Genomic DNA, 14,718 nt, shown 5'->3' on the forward strand with positions numbered 1-14,718 from the left:
CGCTTCTTGTAACCCGGAATGTACGAGGAGAAAGGGCAATGTAGTGCGTCCATTATCTTATTTAATCTTTACAGATTAACCCCCATTGTCACAGTAGCTAGTATTTAGTGAGCTGGGCCTTGACCCCAGATCTATCAGGCTCCAGTATCTGAACTATACCTTCCTACCTCTGCTACCAATAAGGTCATCTCACCCTCGCAGCAATTTGTTAACTCAGGTATTGTTAGCCCCGTTTACAAATGAGCAAACTAGAGCTCAGAGATCTTTATGGTGGCTAGTACTGATAATGGCAAGATTTGAATAAAGCTCTGTTTGATCACAAAGGCACGCCTGAGACTTGACAGTATAGGCTCGGGAAGAGCATGAAAAGTGACGTTCTTAGCCTATAAAACTTAGAAATCAAGCAAATGCCTTTTGTTTTAAGGAGTTGTAAAACCAACACAATGCTAAAGGTATAGGAGGAAAATGTTCAGGAAGTATTTGTGAGTGCTTAACTCTCTGAAGTAAAAAAAAGAACAGCATAAAAAAGATAGCTGACTTCTTTTCTTATAAAAAAGTCTCAATCAGCTATTTTTAATGTGCACCATTTTGTATTGTTTGAACTTTTTTACCATGTGTCATTACCTATCTAAACAACAAATTAGGTCAGGGATGGGGAACACCTTTGTAGTGGTTTGGAAGTACTTTTGTAATCCGGAATTTACCAATCTTAAATGGGCATCTTGAGAAAGTGATATAAGTAGTGTAGAGCATTTGAAGCACCTCAAAGACTGGCTCACAGTGAATAGCAGGCATCAGTGTTTTTAGCATTATTTCTCTTCCTGCAGGTGTCACAGGACTTTCCATTTCTCCATCCCAGTGAAACCAGCGTGCTGAATCGACTCTGCAGGCTCGGCACAGACTATATTCGCTTCACTGAGTTCATTGAACAGTACACGGGCCATGTGCAACAACAGGTAGGTTCCTCTTCTCAGGGAATGTGCACCTCCAGAGGACTAAACAATATGCGGCCTTCAGTGAATCCACCAATAATTCATGTGAAATAAGTCTCACGAAGTTAGGAGTTTCTCCTTAGTTGGGGTTATTCAAATGAAAGCCAGGGAACTGTAGCTCAAACAAGGGGACAATATACTTGGGGGCCAATTTCGGCAGACTGGTGAAAGAGAAAATATGCTTTGCCTAAGTTTTAGGAGATCTGAATTAAATGAGTTTGAGCTGGACAAGAGTTCCAATTCCAGAGTTACAAACATAAAGCATTATCTCAATTCCTTTGCCATTCTGCTTCTAACTTCTTTGGTCACATTTAGGCAAGTAACTAAAATCTTTGGGCTTCATTCTTCTTACTTGTAAATAAAAATGTTAAACCAGAAAAGGTGCTTGGCATATAGTAAGAACTTAAAAAATATTATCCACTGATATAAATTAATTGGAAGTATACACTATGAGTTGTAATTAATAGTGTAGAAGTGAAGGATTTGTGTCCTCTGCATCACTTACTGGCCATAAACTGCTCAGCAATACCTAATCTCAATAACTAAGGCTCAGTTTCCTTCTATAAAATGAGGATAATAATAGTACCTGTCTCATGGGGTTGTGAGAGTTAAACAAGGTAATTCATGTGAAGTGCCTGGTACATAGTAAGCACTCCAAAAATTTTTAAAGTGAAATTTTAAAGTTCCCTTTTATTTTGACAGTCTGCAGTCCTGCCAGTGGTAAGTAAAAAGATGAATGAATTGATGACTAATTGAGTGATGATTATTCCCCAGTTGGAAGAAAGATTCCCACTGAGGAGTAAAATGGGGACTTAGAGAAAGGAAAAGAAAGGATGCTTTCCTGAAACAATGCAGTTGATGCCCTCTGGCCCCTGTTATATAAATGAGTTGTCAGGCCTTTGGTGATAATCTTTGAGAGAATAATGCCTTATATTTTCATCTCTGGGGCAGAGATTCTGGTTCCCTTAACTGATTTTATTGCAGATAAAATACAGCATGAATTTAATATGTAATCAATGCCTGTTTGCTATAAAATCATATTAATGAGGGCACACTTAATTATCAAAGTTGGAACCCATATATTAATATAGATGGAAAGGCCCCTAGTTTTAATTTTTTGTATATAATACTTTAAAAAACCTCTCCTGTATTCATGTGACTATGTGGATTTTGTCATATATAATATGTGAATTCTTACTTTCTCAAATTCTAAAGGTATCTGTAGTACCTCTTTTTTTTTTTTGGAAAAGCAAACAGCATACTTAATCTTCTCTTTCATTTAGTGATAGATGAAGACATTCAGTTCTCTGGAATGATGTAAGATCAAAACAAAACTAGCTGGTTGAAGCCAGTGTGGTCTCTGTCACCCTATGCCCATACTGTTCTTATTATAGCCATGAACATTTATTTTCAGGATCTACTAGTATCCTTAAAGCATCCTCTGGCTACATTGGGCCTTATAACCCCCAAGCACAAGCTTCTTACCATATTTGTTGTTGAATTCTGCTATTGTATCTACCAACACCAGAATCTGCTTACCCAAATCAGTACACAGCTAGAGAAGCTACTCATTGTGGTTTCTAGTCAACTTTAACTGCAGCTCACCATATAAAACTACAGAAGAGGCTCTTACAAAAAATTGCAGGTTTCCTGAAGGACAAGCCATATTTATAAATAGCCTCTTGGTGAGAATCTCATTATTCCCCATGAACTATGAGACTCATGCTCCTCATGAACTGCCATGCCAAGCAGGAGAAGGGATGTTAGGAGGAAGATTGAGGTCATTTTATTGATTTGGTAAATATTTACCCTCTGTTCAAAGAACAGTGCTGAAAGCTGAAATACAAAGATGAATAAAGTGTGTGCCCTTCATGAAGCTCTTGGTCTAGAGAGGGGACATATAAACAAAAGTACATTCAAACACTAAATAGAGATGGTATGAAAGGGGAAAGCTACTCATTGCCGAGTTAGAGTTAGGAAGGGCTTTGCAGAGAAGAGATGCTTGACTTCGGTCCTGCATGAAGAGTACGTATTTGTCACAAAGATGAGTGCACAGTTATAAGCAGAACACATCCAAAATCATGAAGGTGAGAAATAAAGGCAAGACACATTTGAACTGAGGGTAGTTTGAAATTGAGGATGTGAAGTTAGAAACAGAGAAAGATAATGTTGGAGAGAGAGTAATGGCCAGAATACAGATGTCATTGTATGCCATGTAAGGGAGTTTAGATATTATTCTGGGGCAAATAGGAAGCCACCAAAGGAATTTAAGCTGGAAGTTACAAGGTTAGAATTGAGTTGTAGAAAAATCTCCACTGGCAATATGCAGTACTACCTGGTTGGTTGTAATATCTAGCCTGCTTGGGAAATTAAAATATTACCATGTTTTAAAAGGTTGGAACTCAAAATCTGTCCCTTTGAGTTTGGTTTTCCTCTTACTGAAGCCCCACTTTGATACAGAATTCCTTAAAAACAATACCATTAATAAAGGATAATGTCTTCCTCTGATTTCAGGGTCTGAGCTGAGTTCACTTTTCTTTGTTTGATTTCAGGATCACCACGCATCTCAGCAGGGCCAAGGTGGGTTACATGGAATCTACCTAAGGGCTTTCTGCACAGGGCTGGATTCAGTTTTGCAGCCTTATCGTCAAGCACTGCTGGATTTGGAACAAGAGGTGAGAGAAGAGACATGGGAAACACCACCTGTGGGACAGCAGATTAGGGCCTGTTCTTGAATTTGAAATGCCCTTTCATAGTTTCTGTGTGGCTGGAGGGTACAGTGTACTCCCTGTGATTGCCCAGGCTGTCAAAGTGGCATTAGATCACGGCAGAGATTCCTGAGTGAGTTTATAAGAGCCCTAGCTTTGGCTTGTTATCACCTGAAAATCAGAACTAACTATTCTCTATAAATTATCAATTCCTAGTAGCCTAAAACTGGCACTAAGACCATTCTGAGATTCCCTTCTGGTTTTCATATTTTAAAAAGATTTGAGGGATTTTATATGGACCCCTAATCACAGTGTTTTTTGTTGCAGTTCCTGGCGGACCCCCATCTGTCCATATCACATGTCAATTACTCCTTAGATCAGGTATGTTACCCAAGGAACAAAATGTCTTGGAGTCTGTTGATAGTAGGAAAGTAATCTAACTTATGACATCATCTTCGAGAACTTTTTTCCTTCTGGATTCAGAGCCCAGCATTTTTTATTTTGTATGCTTTCCTAGATCAGAGATGTTTGAAAACCTCCAAATTTAGTTAAAACTTAATGTCTGATGTTAGTGCTCTATATTGACTTTAATATTAATAATTATGCTAGCCTCAAAAATAGAATCTGCTTCTCTCTGCCATTCTCTTTCCATCTGCTGCCAACCTCTACATCAGATCGTCTTAGGATACTAGATCTTGACTGTTCTGGGTGTTGCCATCTTTATGTTAAATGGGCCTATTTAGAAACAAAAGTACCTTTTTTCCTTTTATTTGATTATATACCCTCCTAATGATTTCCTACTTTGCAGTTCCAGCTCCTTTTTCCTTCTGTGATGGTTGTAGTAGAACAAATTAAAAGTCAAAAGGTGAGAACTTTCTTTTGCTCTAGTAAACACAAAGGAAATATTCACAATCAATTTTGTCTTAAATTCTATTTTGAAGACCCTAGTTTTTAGTGGTTTTTATTTATTTATTCATTCAACTGTCTTCTTGGGTATCATGCCATATGTCAGAAATGCAAAAATAAGTTATGACCCTGCTGGTCCAGATTTACCCAAGAATGCTGCTCGGTAAGAAAAAAATGCTGTGGATGTTTAGAGGTGAGAGGTTTTTGCACCAAAGATTTAGGACTATTGGGATATGGATCTTGTGGAGAAGCAGAAAGTTAGTCCTTAGAAAAAAAGGAAGTAATGGGTTTATGGCTAGGGTGCTGGCAGCTTTCTGAGAATTAGATTGGTGGGTAAAACCCAAATTTTTATTTTATTAGTTAAATATGCTTGTTCTTACCACAAGTTTCTGACCATAAGCTTTGAAAAGTTAGGGTCCTCAATGTCAGAAGAATGTCTCTTCTGGGCAGAGTTAATAGTCTGGGGAATAAATGCTTTGAGATTTAACATGAGAAAAAGAATCTGATAGTCCATAATTGTACCAAAAAGAACAAATGTATCAAACATGTTAGCTCATTTATGTTTTTAAGCTGTTATGTTTGTGTCTTATCTTATTATGAGTGTTTATCTTGATGAATATAACTAGTTAAATTAATTCACCAGGTTGCTAACTTCATTTTTTGCTGCCTAAGTATAGAAACTTACACTCTGCTACGTTCCTTCAGTGGGGAAGATGCTGTTTGGCCCTTCAAAGCTGATTGCCCTTACCAAATAACATGAGCTTTTATTATGCACTTGCTGTGTAGTAGGCACTGTACTGAGTGCTTCAAATACATTATCACATTCAATCCTCTAAGGGGTCAAGTAGGTTAAGGATCATGCTTAGGGTCACACAGGTGGTAGTAAATGGTAGAGCTTGGATGTAAACCCACATCTGACTCCAAAGACTATGCTCTTAACCACTCTACTAAACTGTCTCCCCAAACTGGAGGGGAGTGTAGTTAGTTCTGGCTAAGTGTAGTTAGTGTAAGGGTTCTGTGCATAGCTGCACATCTCAGTTGACTTTCAGCTTCCCTTGGCCACAGGAAGGAGAGTGAAAAATGTGTAGAGGGATTGCAGGTAGGCAAGTCTTTATTGCTGCCAGGGTGTGGTCGAGAAGCTAGGTGCTCTGGCTCTACAGAGCTTAAAAGTGAGGTAGTCAAGAATACGGGCTGGGGTGAGAACAGGGAAGATTGCAAGCAGGCACAGGCATCCTTTTAGAGTAATGGAAATGTTATAAAACTGGAGTATGGTAATGGTTGCATAATGCTGTAAACCTATTAAAAATTATTAAATAGTACTTAAATGGATGAATTTTATGGTATGTAAATTATCCCTCCATAAAGCAATTTTTATAAAAGTAAGAGCCAGAATGACATAGAAGGATGAAGCTGATTTTTAGAAAAGTGTGTACCTTATAAAGTAGTATGAAGTAGGCCTTAATTTGAAATACTTTTCTTTACCTCTTTGCTTATGTGGATAAAATGAGTTCCTGTGGCCAGGTGCCAGGATGAGACTAGCTCACTGCACACCTGTGGCAATACATGGCTGTTGACTCTATATATAAAGAGCTCTGCCCAGTGCTCTGGGGCCACACGGTGGCACAGCTGCAAGACTGCAGGAGAGCAGAGGCTGGAGTGGTGGCAGCGCTGAGGACAGAGGCCCAGAGGATGGCTGTGCGGGCCAATTGTGCAGAGAGGCCCAGAGGATGGCTGTGTGGGACAGCTGTGCAGACAGAGAGTGAACAGGATTTTAGTGACTGACCTGCCACCTGGAAATAAAGTTGGGTATAACCCTTTCACCCCAAGAACGTTTTCCTGTCAATTTCTTCGGTCACATTGAATCCACAGTGAATTTGCCTGGGGCTGAAACCCAGTGACAAGACACAAATCAGTCACGGAAATTCTGTTCACTCAGAGTGAGTCTGCATGCAGCAAGCCAGTTTCTGCCTCTGGGCCCCTCTGTCCTCACAGCCGTCCTCTAGGTGTCTCTGCACAGTCGTCCTGCACAGCCGTCCTCTGGGCCTCTGTTCTCGGTGCTGCCACCACTCCAGCCTCTGCTCTGCTCTCCTGCAGCCTTGCAGCCCTGCCAGCATGTCGCGCGCAGAGCACTGGGTGGAGTTCTTTATAGAGTCAACAGCCATGTATTGCCCACAGGTGTGCAGTGAGCTAGTCAACCAGGGCCAGGTGAGACTCCTGGCCACAGGAACTCTCACTTTATCCACACCTACCTCCTGGAAATAAAGTTGGGTATAACCCTTTCACCCCAAGAACATTCTACTGTCATTTCTTTGGTCACATTGAATCTATAGCAAACTCACCTGGGGCTGAAACCCATTGGCAAGACAGCTTGGAATTCCAACTCTATATGATTCTGGTTTCCCTAGTGCAGTAATCCTCAAACTTCACTGTTCGTTAGAATTACTTGGAGCAAATTGTTAAAACCAGGTTGCTTGGCCCTACCTCAGAGATTCTGATTCAGCAGGTCTGGAGGGGACCCAAAAATCTGTATTCTTTTTTATTTTTTTACAAGTTCCCAGGTAATGCTGACATTGCTGTGAGGGGCGGGGGTGAAGGTGGGGTAAGGAGTAGGGAAGGTGGAGGTGGAGGGTTCATACTTCGAGAACAATCTATTGTGATACTGTGATTTATAAAAAGAAAAATATATTTGGCCTTCATCTATTTCTGGCACAGAGCTCCTGCCTTGCCTGAGGGTTTCAGCCCTGGGGCAAGTTTACTATGGATTCAGTGAGACTGAGGAATGACAGTGGAACGTTCTTGGGGTAAAAGAGTTTATACCTGGCTTTATGCTCCTGGCGATAGGTCAAGCACTAGAATCACGTATGCTTCCAACCGTTTGCAGGTCTATAATCCTCCTCCATCTCTGCCTCCACGCAGAGCACTGGGCAGAGCTCTTTATATAGTGACTCAGTAATAGCTCATTGCCTACGGGTGTGGAAGCAGTAGCCTAGCAGCAGGCCAGTTATATCATCAAGTAGTTTGGGTGAGGATCCTGTCCATAGGAACTTCCATTTTCCCCACAGCTCCTAAAACCTTTGGAATATCCTAATGGTAAGAAGATAAAGGTATGTTGATATTCATAACAAATCCCTAGCAAACACACCTGAGTTTATGTTAATGAGGTGACTTGTGGAAAGCACCTAAGGATAGGAGCTGGCAGGCAGGAGAACCTCATGTGATTAGGTTAGAACTTTTAAGTCCCACCCCTGACCTCAGAGGGGAAGGGGCTGGAGGTTGAGTTCAATCACCTGTGGCCAGTGATTTAATCATTTATGCCTGTGTAATGAAGCCTCCATAAAACCCAAAAAGACGGAGTTCTGAAAGCTTCCAGGTTGGTGAACTGGAATGCTTGCATGTGCCATCACGCTGCACCCGAACTCCATGGGAACAGAAGCTCCATTGTTCAGGACCTCACGCTCCCTCTCTCTTCATATCATTACTGATTAGTATCCATTAGTATTGTTTGTTAAAAAAAAACAGGTAATCTAGTGAGTAACCAGGTTTCCTGAGTTCTGTGAGCCACCCTAGCAAATTAGTGGAACCCAAGGAGGGGGTTGTTAGAATCTCTAATTTATTAGCCAGTTGGTCAGAAATACTGGTAACAACTTGGGCTTGTGACTGGCTTTGGAAGTGGAGGGGAGTCTTGTAGGACTGAGCCTTTACCCTATGGAATCTGATGCTATCTCCTGATAGATAATATCAGAATTGAGTTGAATTGTAGGACACCCTGGCTGGTGTCAGAGAATTTCTTAGTGGTGTGGGAAAAACCTCACACATATTGGAACTGGAGTCAGAATTGAAACTATATACATAGGTCTTATGAGAAGTTTATCCCCATTCTCTGCTGGATTGTGTCCTCTGGATTGAATATAGAATATGAGTTTGTGTTACATGAACTATTAAAATGGAGTCCAATTTGACGAGGCTGTATTTGTGACAGATTCATGGTTGTCAAATCCTGGAAACAGTATACAAGCACAGCTGTGGAGGTTTGCCTCCTGTTCGCAGTGCATTAGAAAAGTAAGTCATGGGTTCATTGGGGACTGGGTACAGGGTGGTCGTAAAGTGGCTTGACTTTGCACCTGTTTGATTTTCAGGTATCTCAGGTTTCCCTCTGGGAAAGTTATGACCTGTTTAGAAAAGACCCGCGAGCAGAGGAGCCCATGTAATCCTATGATGGCTCAGAAATTGCAAAAAGAGGGTTATAAAGTGTTGAGTATCAGAACTAGGATCTAGTTGCCTAGATGACCTTGCAATACTCCATTTTCATTCTTAGAACTCATTATCCTTGGAGAATTTCCACTACATATGCTGGATAATGCTTATATTACATATGTCTGGACATGTGCACTTCGAATAGCTGGTATTTTCATATAAAGGTCCTTAAAAATGTTTATAATCTCATAGTGCCACTCAGGAATTTTATTCTAACAAAATTATTCAAGAGAAGAAAATAATGCAGTGTTATTTACTATTTCAAGAAATAAGAAAATTACCAGCAGCAGAAGCTAAATATATACACTTAATAGACTGTAAAGCCATTAAAATGATAAGTAGTCTGACAACATGTAAAAATACTTTCAATAATACTAACTGAAAAAAGGATATAAGATATAATTACAACTAATTGAATATATGTAAGGTATAATCAAAGACTTTATTTGATCTATTTACCTCTTCTTATTTTTAAAAAGAAGGTGTAGCATTAAGTGGGAAATTGGAGTAGATGATCTCTGAGGGTGCTCACAACTCAACAGTCTCCACTTTAACTATTGCACAGGTAAATCCTTAGAAGAGCAGGAAAATTTCTAGAATGTGCTTTAGAGACTATTACTGTGCTTTTCTTTTTCTAATAAAAAGAAGGCATTTTGATTATAGACAACAGACATGCAAAGAGAAGGAGTAGAAAATGTCTTTAATCTCTGTTGCTTGAGATCACCAATTTAACTTTTGGTATAAATCTTCTACAGTGTCTCTGTATATAAATGTATATAGTTTTATGCATACAATCTAAAACCTTATGTACATAACATGATATGTACATGTTTATTATATATTTTCAGGAACCAGATTTTATAGACCGCATTCTCAGATGTGCAAAATGTGAATGGCTTCCCATTTGATTTAAAAAAAAATTTTTTTTAATAGAGGTTCTTTTCAGTGAGCATACTACCCATAGCAGACTCAAGCTTTTTCTCCCCAAGGTACTTTGAAAAATTTCAAATCTACAAAAAAGTTGAAAAACCAGTACTATAAACACCTGTATATCCTTTAGTTTCACAGTTAACATTTTGCCACATGTGATGTATCTTTTTTCTTTCTCCATATAAACTGTGAAATATATAAGTATATATAAATACACACACCTGCATGCATACCACTTTTTTTTGCTGAATCACTTGAAAGTAGTCGCAGATTATTATAACCCCTAAATACTTCAGCTTGTATGTCTTTAGAAAAAGGGTATTTCTCTTATCAACCTCAATACCATATTATACCCAAGAAAGTGAACATTAATCCAATAATATATCCAAAATGTATCTGAATGTCCCCAGCTGTCCCCCAAAAGGTTCTTTATAAACTGTTCTTTTTTGCAATCCAGGGTCTAATCAGTGTTTCCATAACACGTTTGGTTGTTATGTCTTTTTTAGTCTCCTTCAGTTTGGAATAGTCTCCTTCCTTGCCTTTTTTTTTTCTTTTTAAATCTTTGATGACATTGATGTTTAGGAATCCTGACCAGTTGTCTTGTAGAATGTTCCACAATCTGGATTTTTCTGATGTTCCTCATGATTAGATTCAGGTTAAACATTTTTGTCAAGAATACTCCATAGTTAATATTGTTTCCTGTTGCATCATATCAGAAGGCAGAGAAAATAAGCTTGTCTCATTGCTGATGTTGTAAAGTTTGAGCACTTGGTTTAGGTGTTTTCTGCCAGCCACATCTCTCCATTTTAGAGTGATATTTTCCCTTTGTAACTAAAGTGTTATCTGGGGGGTGATCTTTAGGGTCATGGGAATATCCCATTCTCCAACAGCCACACTGCATTTTGTTAGCTAATACTTTTTCAGGTATACCTGCTTCTCACATATAGAATATACCCTCCTTATGTGAGTCCAACAAAAATAAAACACTTAATACTCTATTTGCCAAAAAGAGACTCCTTTAAGTCTATTTAATTTTAAACAGGAATCATCAGTTTGGAAACTTTACACAAAAGGAGGAAAGAAAATAAGCCCCTCCTAAAAGACCAGCAGAACATTGAACATTTCAGACTTCAGTTGGTTTGGAAATTTAATCACTTAGTCCATCCACCATAACACAGTTATTTTTAGCTTAATTTGTCATTTGCCTTCTGACTCACCCAACTCTCAGGCCTCTGTTTATACTGTAGCAGTTTAAAGCATGTTCCCTGTGCTGTGATGGGGTTTGGTGTTTTCTAACTGGACTTCTAAGGCATCTTGCTTGCCTCTCCATTCAGAATCCTGGCCGTGTGTCATGGGGTCATGTATAAGCAGCTTTCAGCCTGGATGCTACATGGACTCCTCTTGGATCAGCATGAAGAATTCTTTATTAAACAGGGTCCATCTTCTGGTAATGTCAGTGCCCAGCCAGAAGAGGATGAGGAGGATTTGGGCATTGGTGGACTGACAGGAAAGCAATTGAAAGAGCTCCAGGACTTGGTGAGAGCATAGCAAGAAGCCTAGCATACTCCTGCCAGGACTCAGAAAGTCTAAAAGTCTACAGCTAAATCATCTTTCAGTGTTACTAGCTCCCCTCCCCCAACTCCACCCTTCCAAGCTCATCATAGCTCCAGCACTTCCATAAATTCTTAGCTTTATCTTAAACTTAACACCTAACTTAATGTGAGACTTCAAAATAGAAAATATATTTGTGAGATTCCTTTTGTTTCCCCTTTCCCCAATAATATGCATTTCAGAAGTTAATGATAAGTATTTCTCTCTAACAGTAGTCATGTAGCTATCCTATAGCTTTTAAATGCAGTTTGGAGTTTTGATTAGACTCCCCAAAGTCCTAAATTACCCTTGTCCATCCATCCACCCATTCGTTTATTCTATTGCAACATTTTATTGAATGCCTGTTACATGCCAGTATGCCAGGCACTCTTCTTTTTTTTTTTTAAACAAGCAAAGAGTAGTTTAGTAAAGCAAAGTACACACTCAAGGAGGGAGTGCTGGCATGCTGCAGAGGTGAGCAGCATGGTGGGGTTTGGGTTAGGTGGTCTTACAGCTGTAGTTTAAGCAAGGGTAGAATATCATTGGGTGGGGTTTTCTTGGAATAGGGAGGATATTTCTGGGAAAATATGGTGACACCCTCTTTTTGTCCCTAGATGGTCTTCCTCAGAACTGTCAAGGTGCCAAGGGGTGTGATTTTTAGTGTGCTAATGAGCATATAATATACTCTGAGGTGAAGTCAGGGTCAACTTCTCCATGATGGAACCAGTCAGTTCTGGCAGGTCTGGTATCTATACCCACCTGCCCATGTCCTGCAGAACAGTTTACACAGAATGTTTAGAATATAAACAAGCAATTAATCGAATATAAACACCAGCCAAAGTCCCCAACCCTCTCCCTGCTCACATCTGGCTATCCACCTACTATAACATTCCCTCAAGGAATGTGTACTCTTGAAATCTTTCAAAGAAAAATGGATGGTGGTCTTCTGTCACTGCCTCCTGCTGAGGAGAGGCATTGGCCCTGCCTGTGGGTCCCGCAGTTTGCTGCTGTCTGTCAAGGAGAGGAGGGGTCACAAGCTGTCTCAGCTGTGGAGCATAAAGGAGGCTGCAGCTAAGTTGCGGATTGCTGATGGGTGTTTTCGTCAGTGTGACAGATGGGTTGAAATCCTTGTCTGAGCAACATCTGGAGCTGGATTTTCTGTACCAGGCACTATTCTAGGTGCCACAACTGCATAGCTAGATAAAATGTAGTAGGCCTGTCTGTAAAGAACGTTTAGTTTAGTCGAAGATACAGAAAAGTAAATGGTAACATTACAGTATATTAAGTGCTCTGGAAAGAGTAAATATGGGTGTTCTCAGAACACTGCCTTAGGATAACTAGAGAAGGTTTTTCAGTGGGAATTATGTCCAAATTGCAAAGAGTTTGGGAAGAGAGATCAGGAAATATTCCAGGCAGAGGGAAGGATGTGTGTAAAGTACAGAAGCCGTGAAGAACATGGCTCATTTGGGGACTGTTAGTAATTCAGTTGCAACGGTCAAGTAAAGGCTGAAATAGAAAAAGTATAGGGGAAAATGGAAGGGATGGAGGAGGTGGCAGTCAATGAAGCTGTTGAGTTAAGCAGAGGTAAGATCATGGAAAACACTTGTAAGCAACAGGGAGAAATTTGAACTTGAACCTTAAAAAAGCTGCGAGCCAGTGAAGAATTTTAGGCAAGAGGTTAACACGATCAGACTTTATGATCACTCTGGATACTGTGTGAGGAATTGTTTGTAAAAAAAAAAATCAAAGTTAGCAGCTGGTAGGTCAGTTAGGAGAATGCTGGGGACACTTAGGTGAAAATTGATAGTGGCCTAAACCAAGGATGGTATCACCAAAAATGGAGATGAGAAAGGCTTGAGGGTTATTTAGGAGGTAGAATAAATAGGCCTTAGTGATTGATTTATGAGTCCAGAGGAAAGAATCAAGGATGATACCCAAGTTTCTGCGTTCAGCAGCTAGTCAAGTAGTGATGATAAGGAATGTGTATTGCTGGTATTGAGGGAAAGAAGACGGGTCTAATTTTGGACATGGTGAGTTTGAGGTACTTGTAGGAAATGTCCAGTGGGCCAAGCCTGGAGCTAATGAGAGCAATCTAGCTTAAAGGTAAAGATTTAAGAGCCATCAGCATATTGAACTTGTTAATCCAGGGTCCACATCAGCTTTAGGAGGTTCTGTGAAATGTATGTGTGTATATTTATCCTGAAGGTCCATAGCTTTTATAATGGAGGGAGTCTCGTGAGGAAAGAAGTTTAAAAATATCTGTTAGGATGAATAGTTCAGCCACAGATGATGTGATTGTATAAGAACGGTATAGAGAGTGAGAGGAAAGCAGAGCTGGGATAGTGCCCTGGGGAAAACCAGCCCTGAAGTCCAAAAGAAAAAGGGCAAACAGCAGAGATCAAAGTCAGGATTGTCTTGCCAGAGTTGTGGGTTGGAGCCAGATGAGAGTCAAATTGAAAGCAAGGTAGGGAATGGGAAAGACCTGAGTGATCGGGCTGTGGTATCTGGGGCTTCGTGGGCTGGATCAGTGGTTCTCAAACGTCAGTTTGGAGAGCTTCTTAAAACACTGATTGCTGGGCCCCCAGATTTTCCATAGATGTGGGAAAAGGCTTGAAAATTTGCATTTCTAACAAGCTTTCAAGTGAGGCTGATGCTGCTCGTCCAGGACCCACACTTTGAGAACCACTTGACTAAATGCCTTGGGCTAGTATAAAAAGCTGGGCAGAGCAAACTTATACACAAGGAAATAGAGTAATAGACACACAGACCCAGAAAAAATAAAGACCAATTATTCCAGGTACAAGTACAGAAACTGAGTTTCAGAGCTACTGTGTAAGTTTTTCCACAGTTGTAAAGGCAGAGTGAGGACTAAAATCTTAGTGTTAAAAACACCAGTTATTTCCACCATGCTGTCTTGCCACATGAAAGTGGAATTGTCTTTCCAACACTGGCAATTGAAGAATTGTGCAACTTCATATTTAAAGTCCCTGCTTCTAGAAAATGTAAATCATGGGTTGGAAGAATTACAGGATGTTTCCTTGTTCTCCCTTTTTTTACTTCAATGTCATCTCTGATATAGATTATTTCCTTGACTAGCGCCTGATAGAAGAAGAGAACATGTTGGCACCATCTCTAAAGCAGTTTTCCCTGCGGGTGGAGATTTTGCCATCCTACATCCCAGTGAGGGTTGCTGAAAAAATCCTGTTTGTTGGAGAATCTGTCCAGATGTTTGAGAATCAAAATGTAAACTTGACTAGAAAAGGTAGGAATCTCCTTGCCCAACATACCCCATCCTCAGAGGCCCTTATTACTGATATTGTGTGGCTTCAAGGTATGCC

At 40.0% G+C, this 14,718-nt stretch overlaps 1 protein-coding gene across 7 annotated transcripts in view; it reads left to right on the top strand.

Moving 5' to 3' along the window:
• The window catches only part of TUBGCP4 (tubulin gamma complex component 4), a 55,450-nt gene that overhangs the window by 723 nt on the left and 40,009 nt on the right, over window positions 1–14,718 (top strand). For 5 of the 7 annotated variants that reach the window (XR_005061478.2, XR_005061477.1, XR_012120672.1 and 2 more), the window contains exons 2-9: window positions 828–956; window positions 3,545–3,667; window positions 4,028–4,081; window positions 4,509–4,565; window positions 7,669–7,710; window positions 8,586–8,665; window positions 11,125–11,326; window positions 14,477–14,642. Coding sequence is in view for 3 of the 7 variants with exons in the window: in XM_017665219.3 (XP_017520708.2) it covers window positions 828–956; window positions 3,545–3,667; window positions 4,028–4,081; window positions 4,509–4,565; window positions 7,669–7,710; window positions 8,586–8,665; window positions 11,125–11,326; window positions 14,477–14,642 (853 nt within the window). In the remaining 4 variants the exon portion in view is untranslated. The remainder of the gene's footprint in view (window positions 1–827; window positions 957–3,544; window positions 3,668–4,027; window positions 4,082–4,508; window positions 4,566–7,668; window positions 7,711–8,585; window positions 8,666–11,124; window positions 11,327–14,476; window positions 14,643–14,718) is intronic. The other 2 variants (XM_017665221.3, XM_017665222.3) reach the window with 2 other exon arrangements.

The sequence above is a fragment of the Manis javanica genome, chromosome 8 (assembly GCF_040802235.1).
Source record: "Manis javanica isolate MJ-LG chromosome 8, MJ_LKY, whole genome shotgun sequence".
In the NCBI taxonomy this organism is placed as follows: Eukaryota; Metazoa; Chordata; class Mammalia; order Pholidota; family Manidae; genus Manis; species Manis javanica.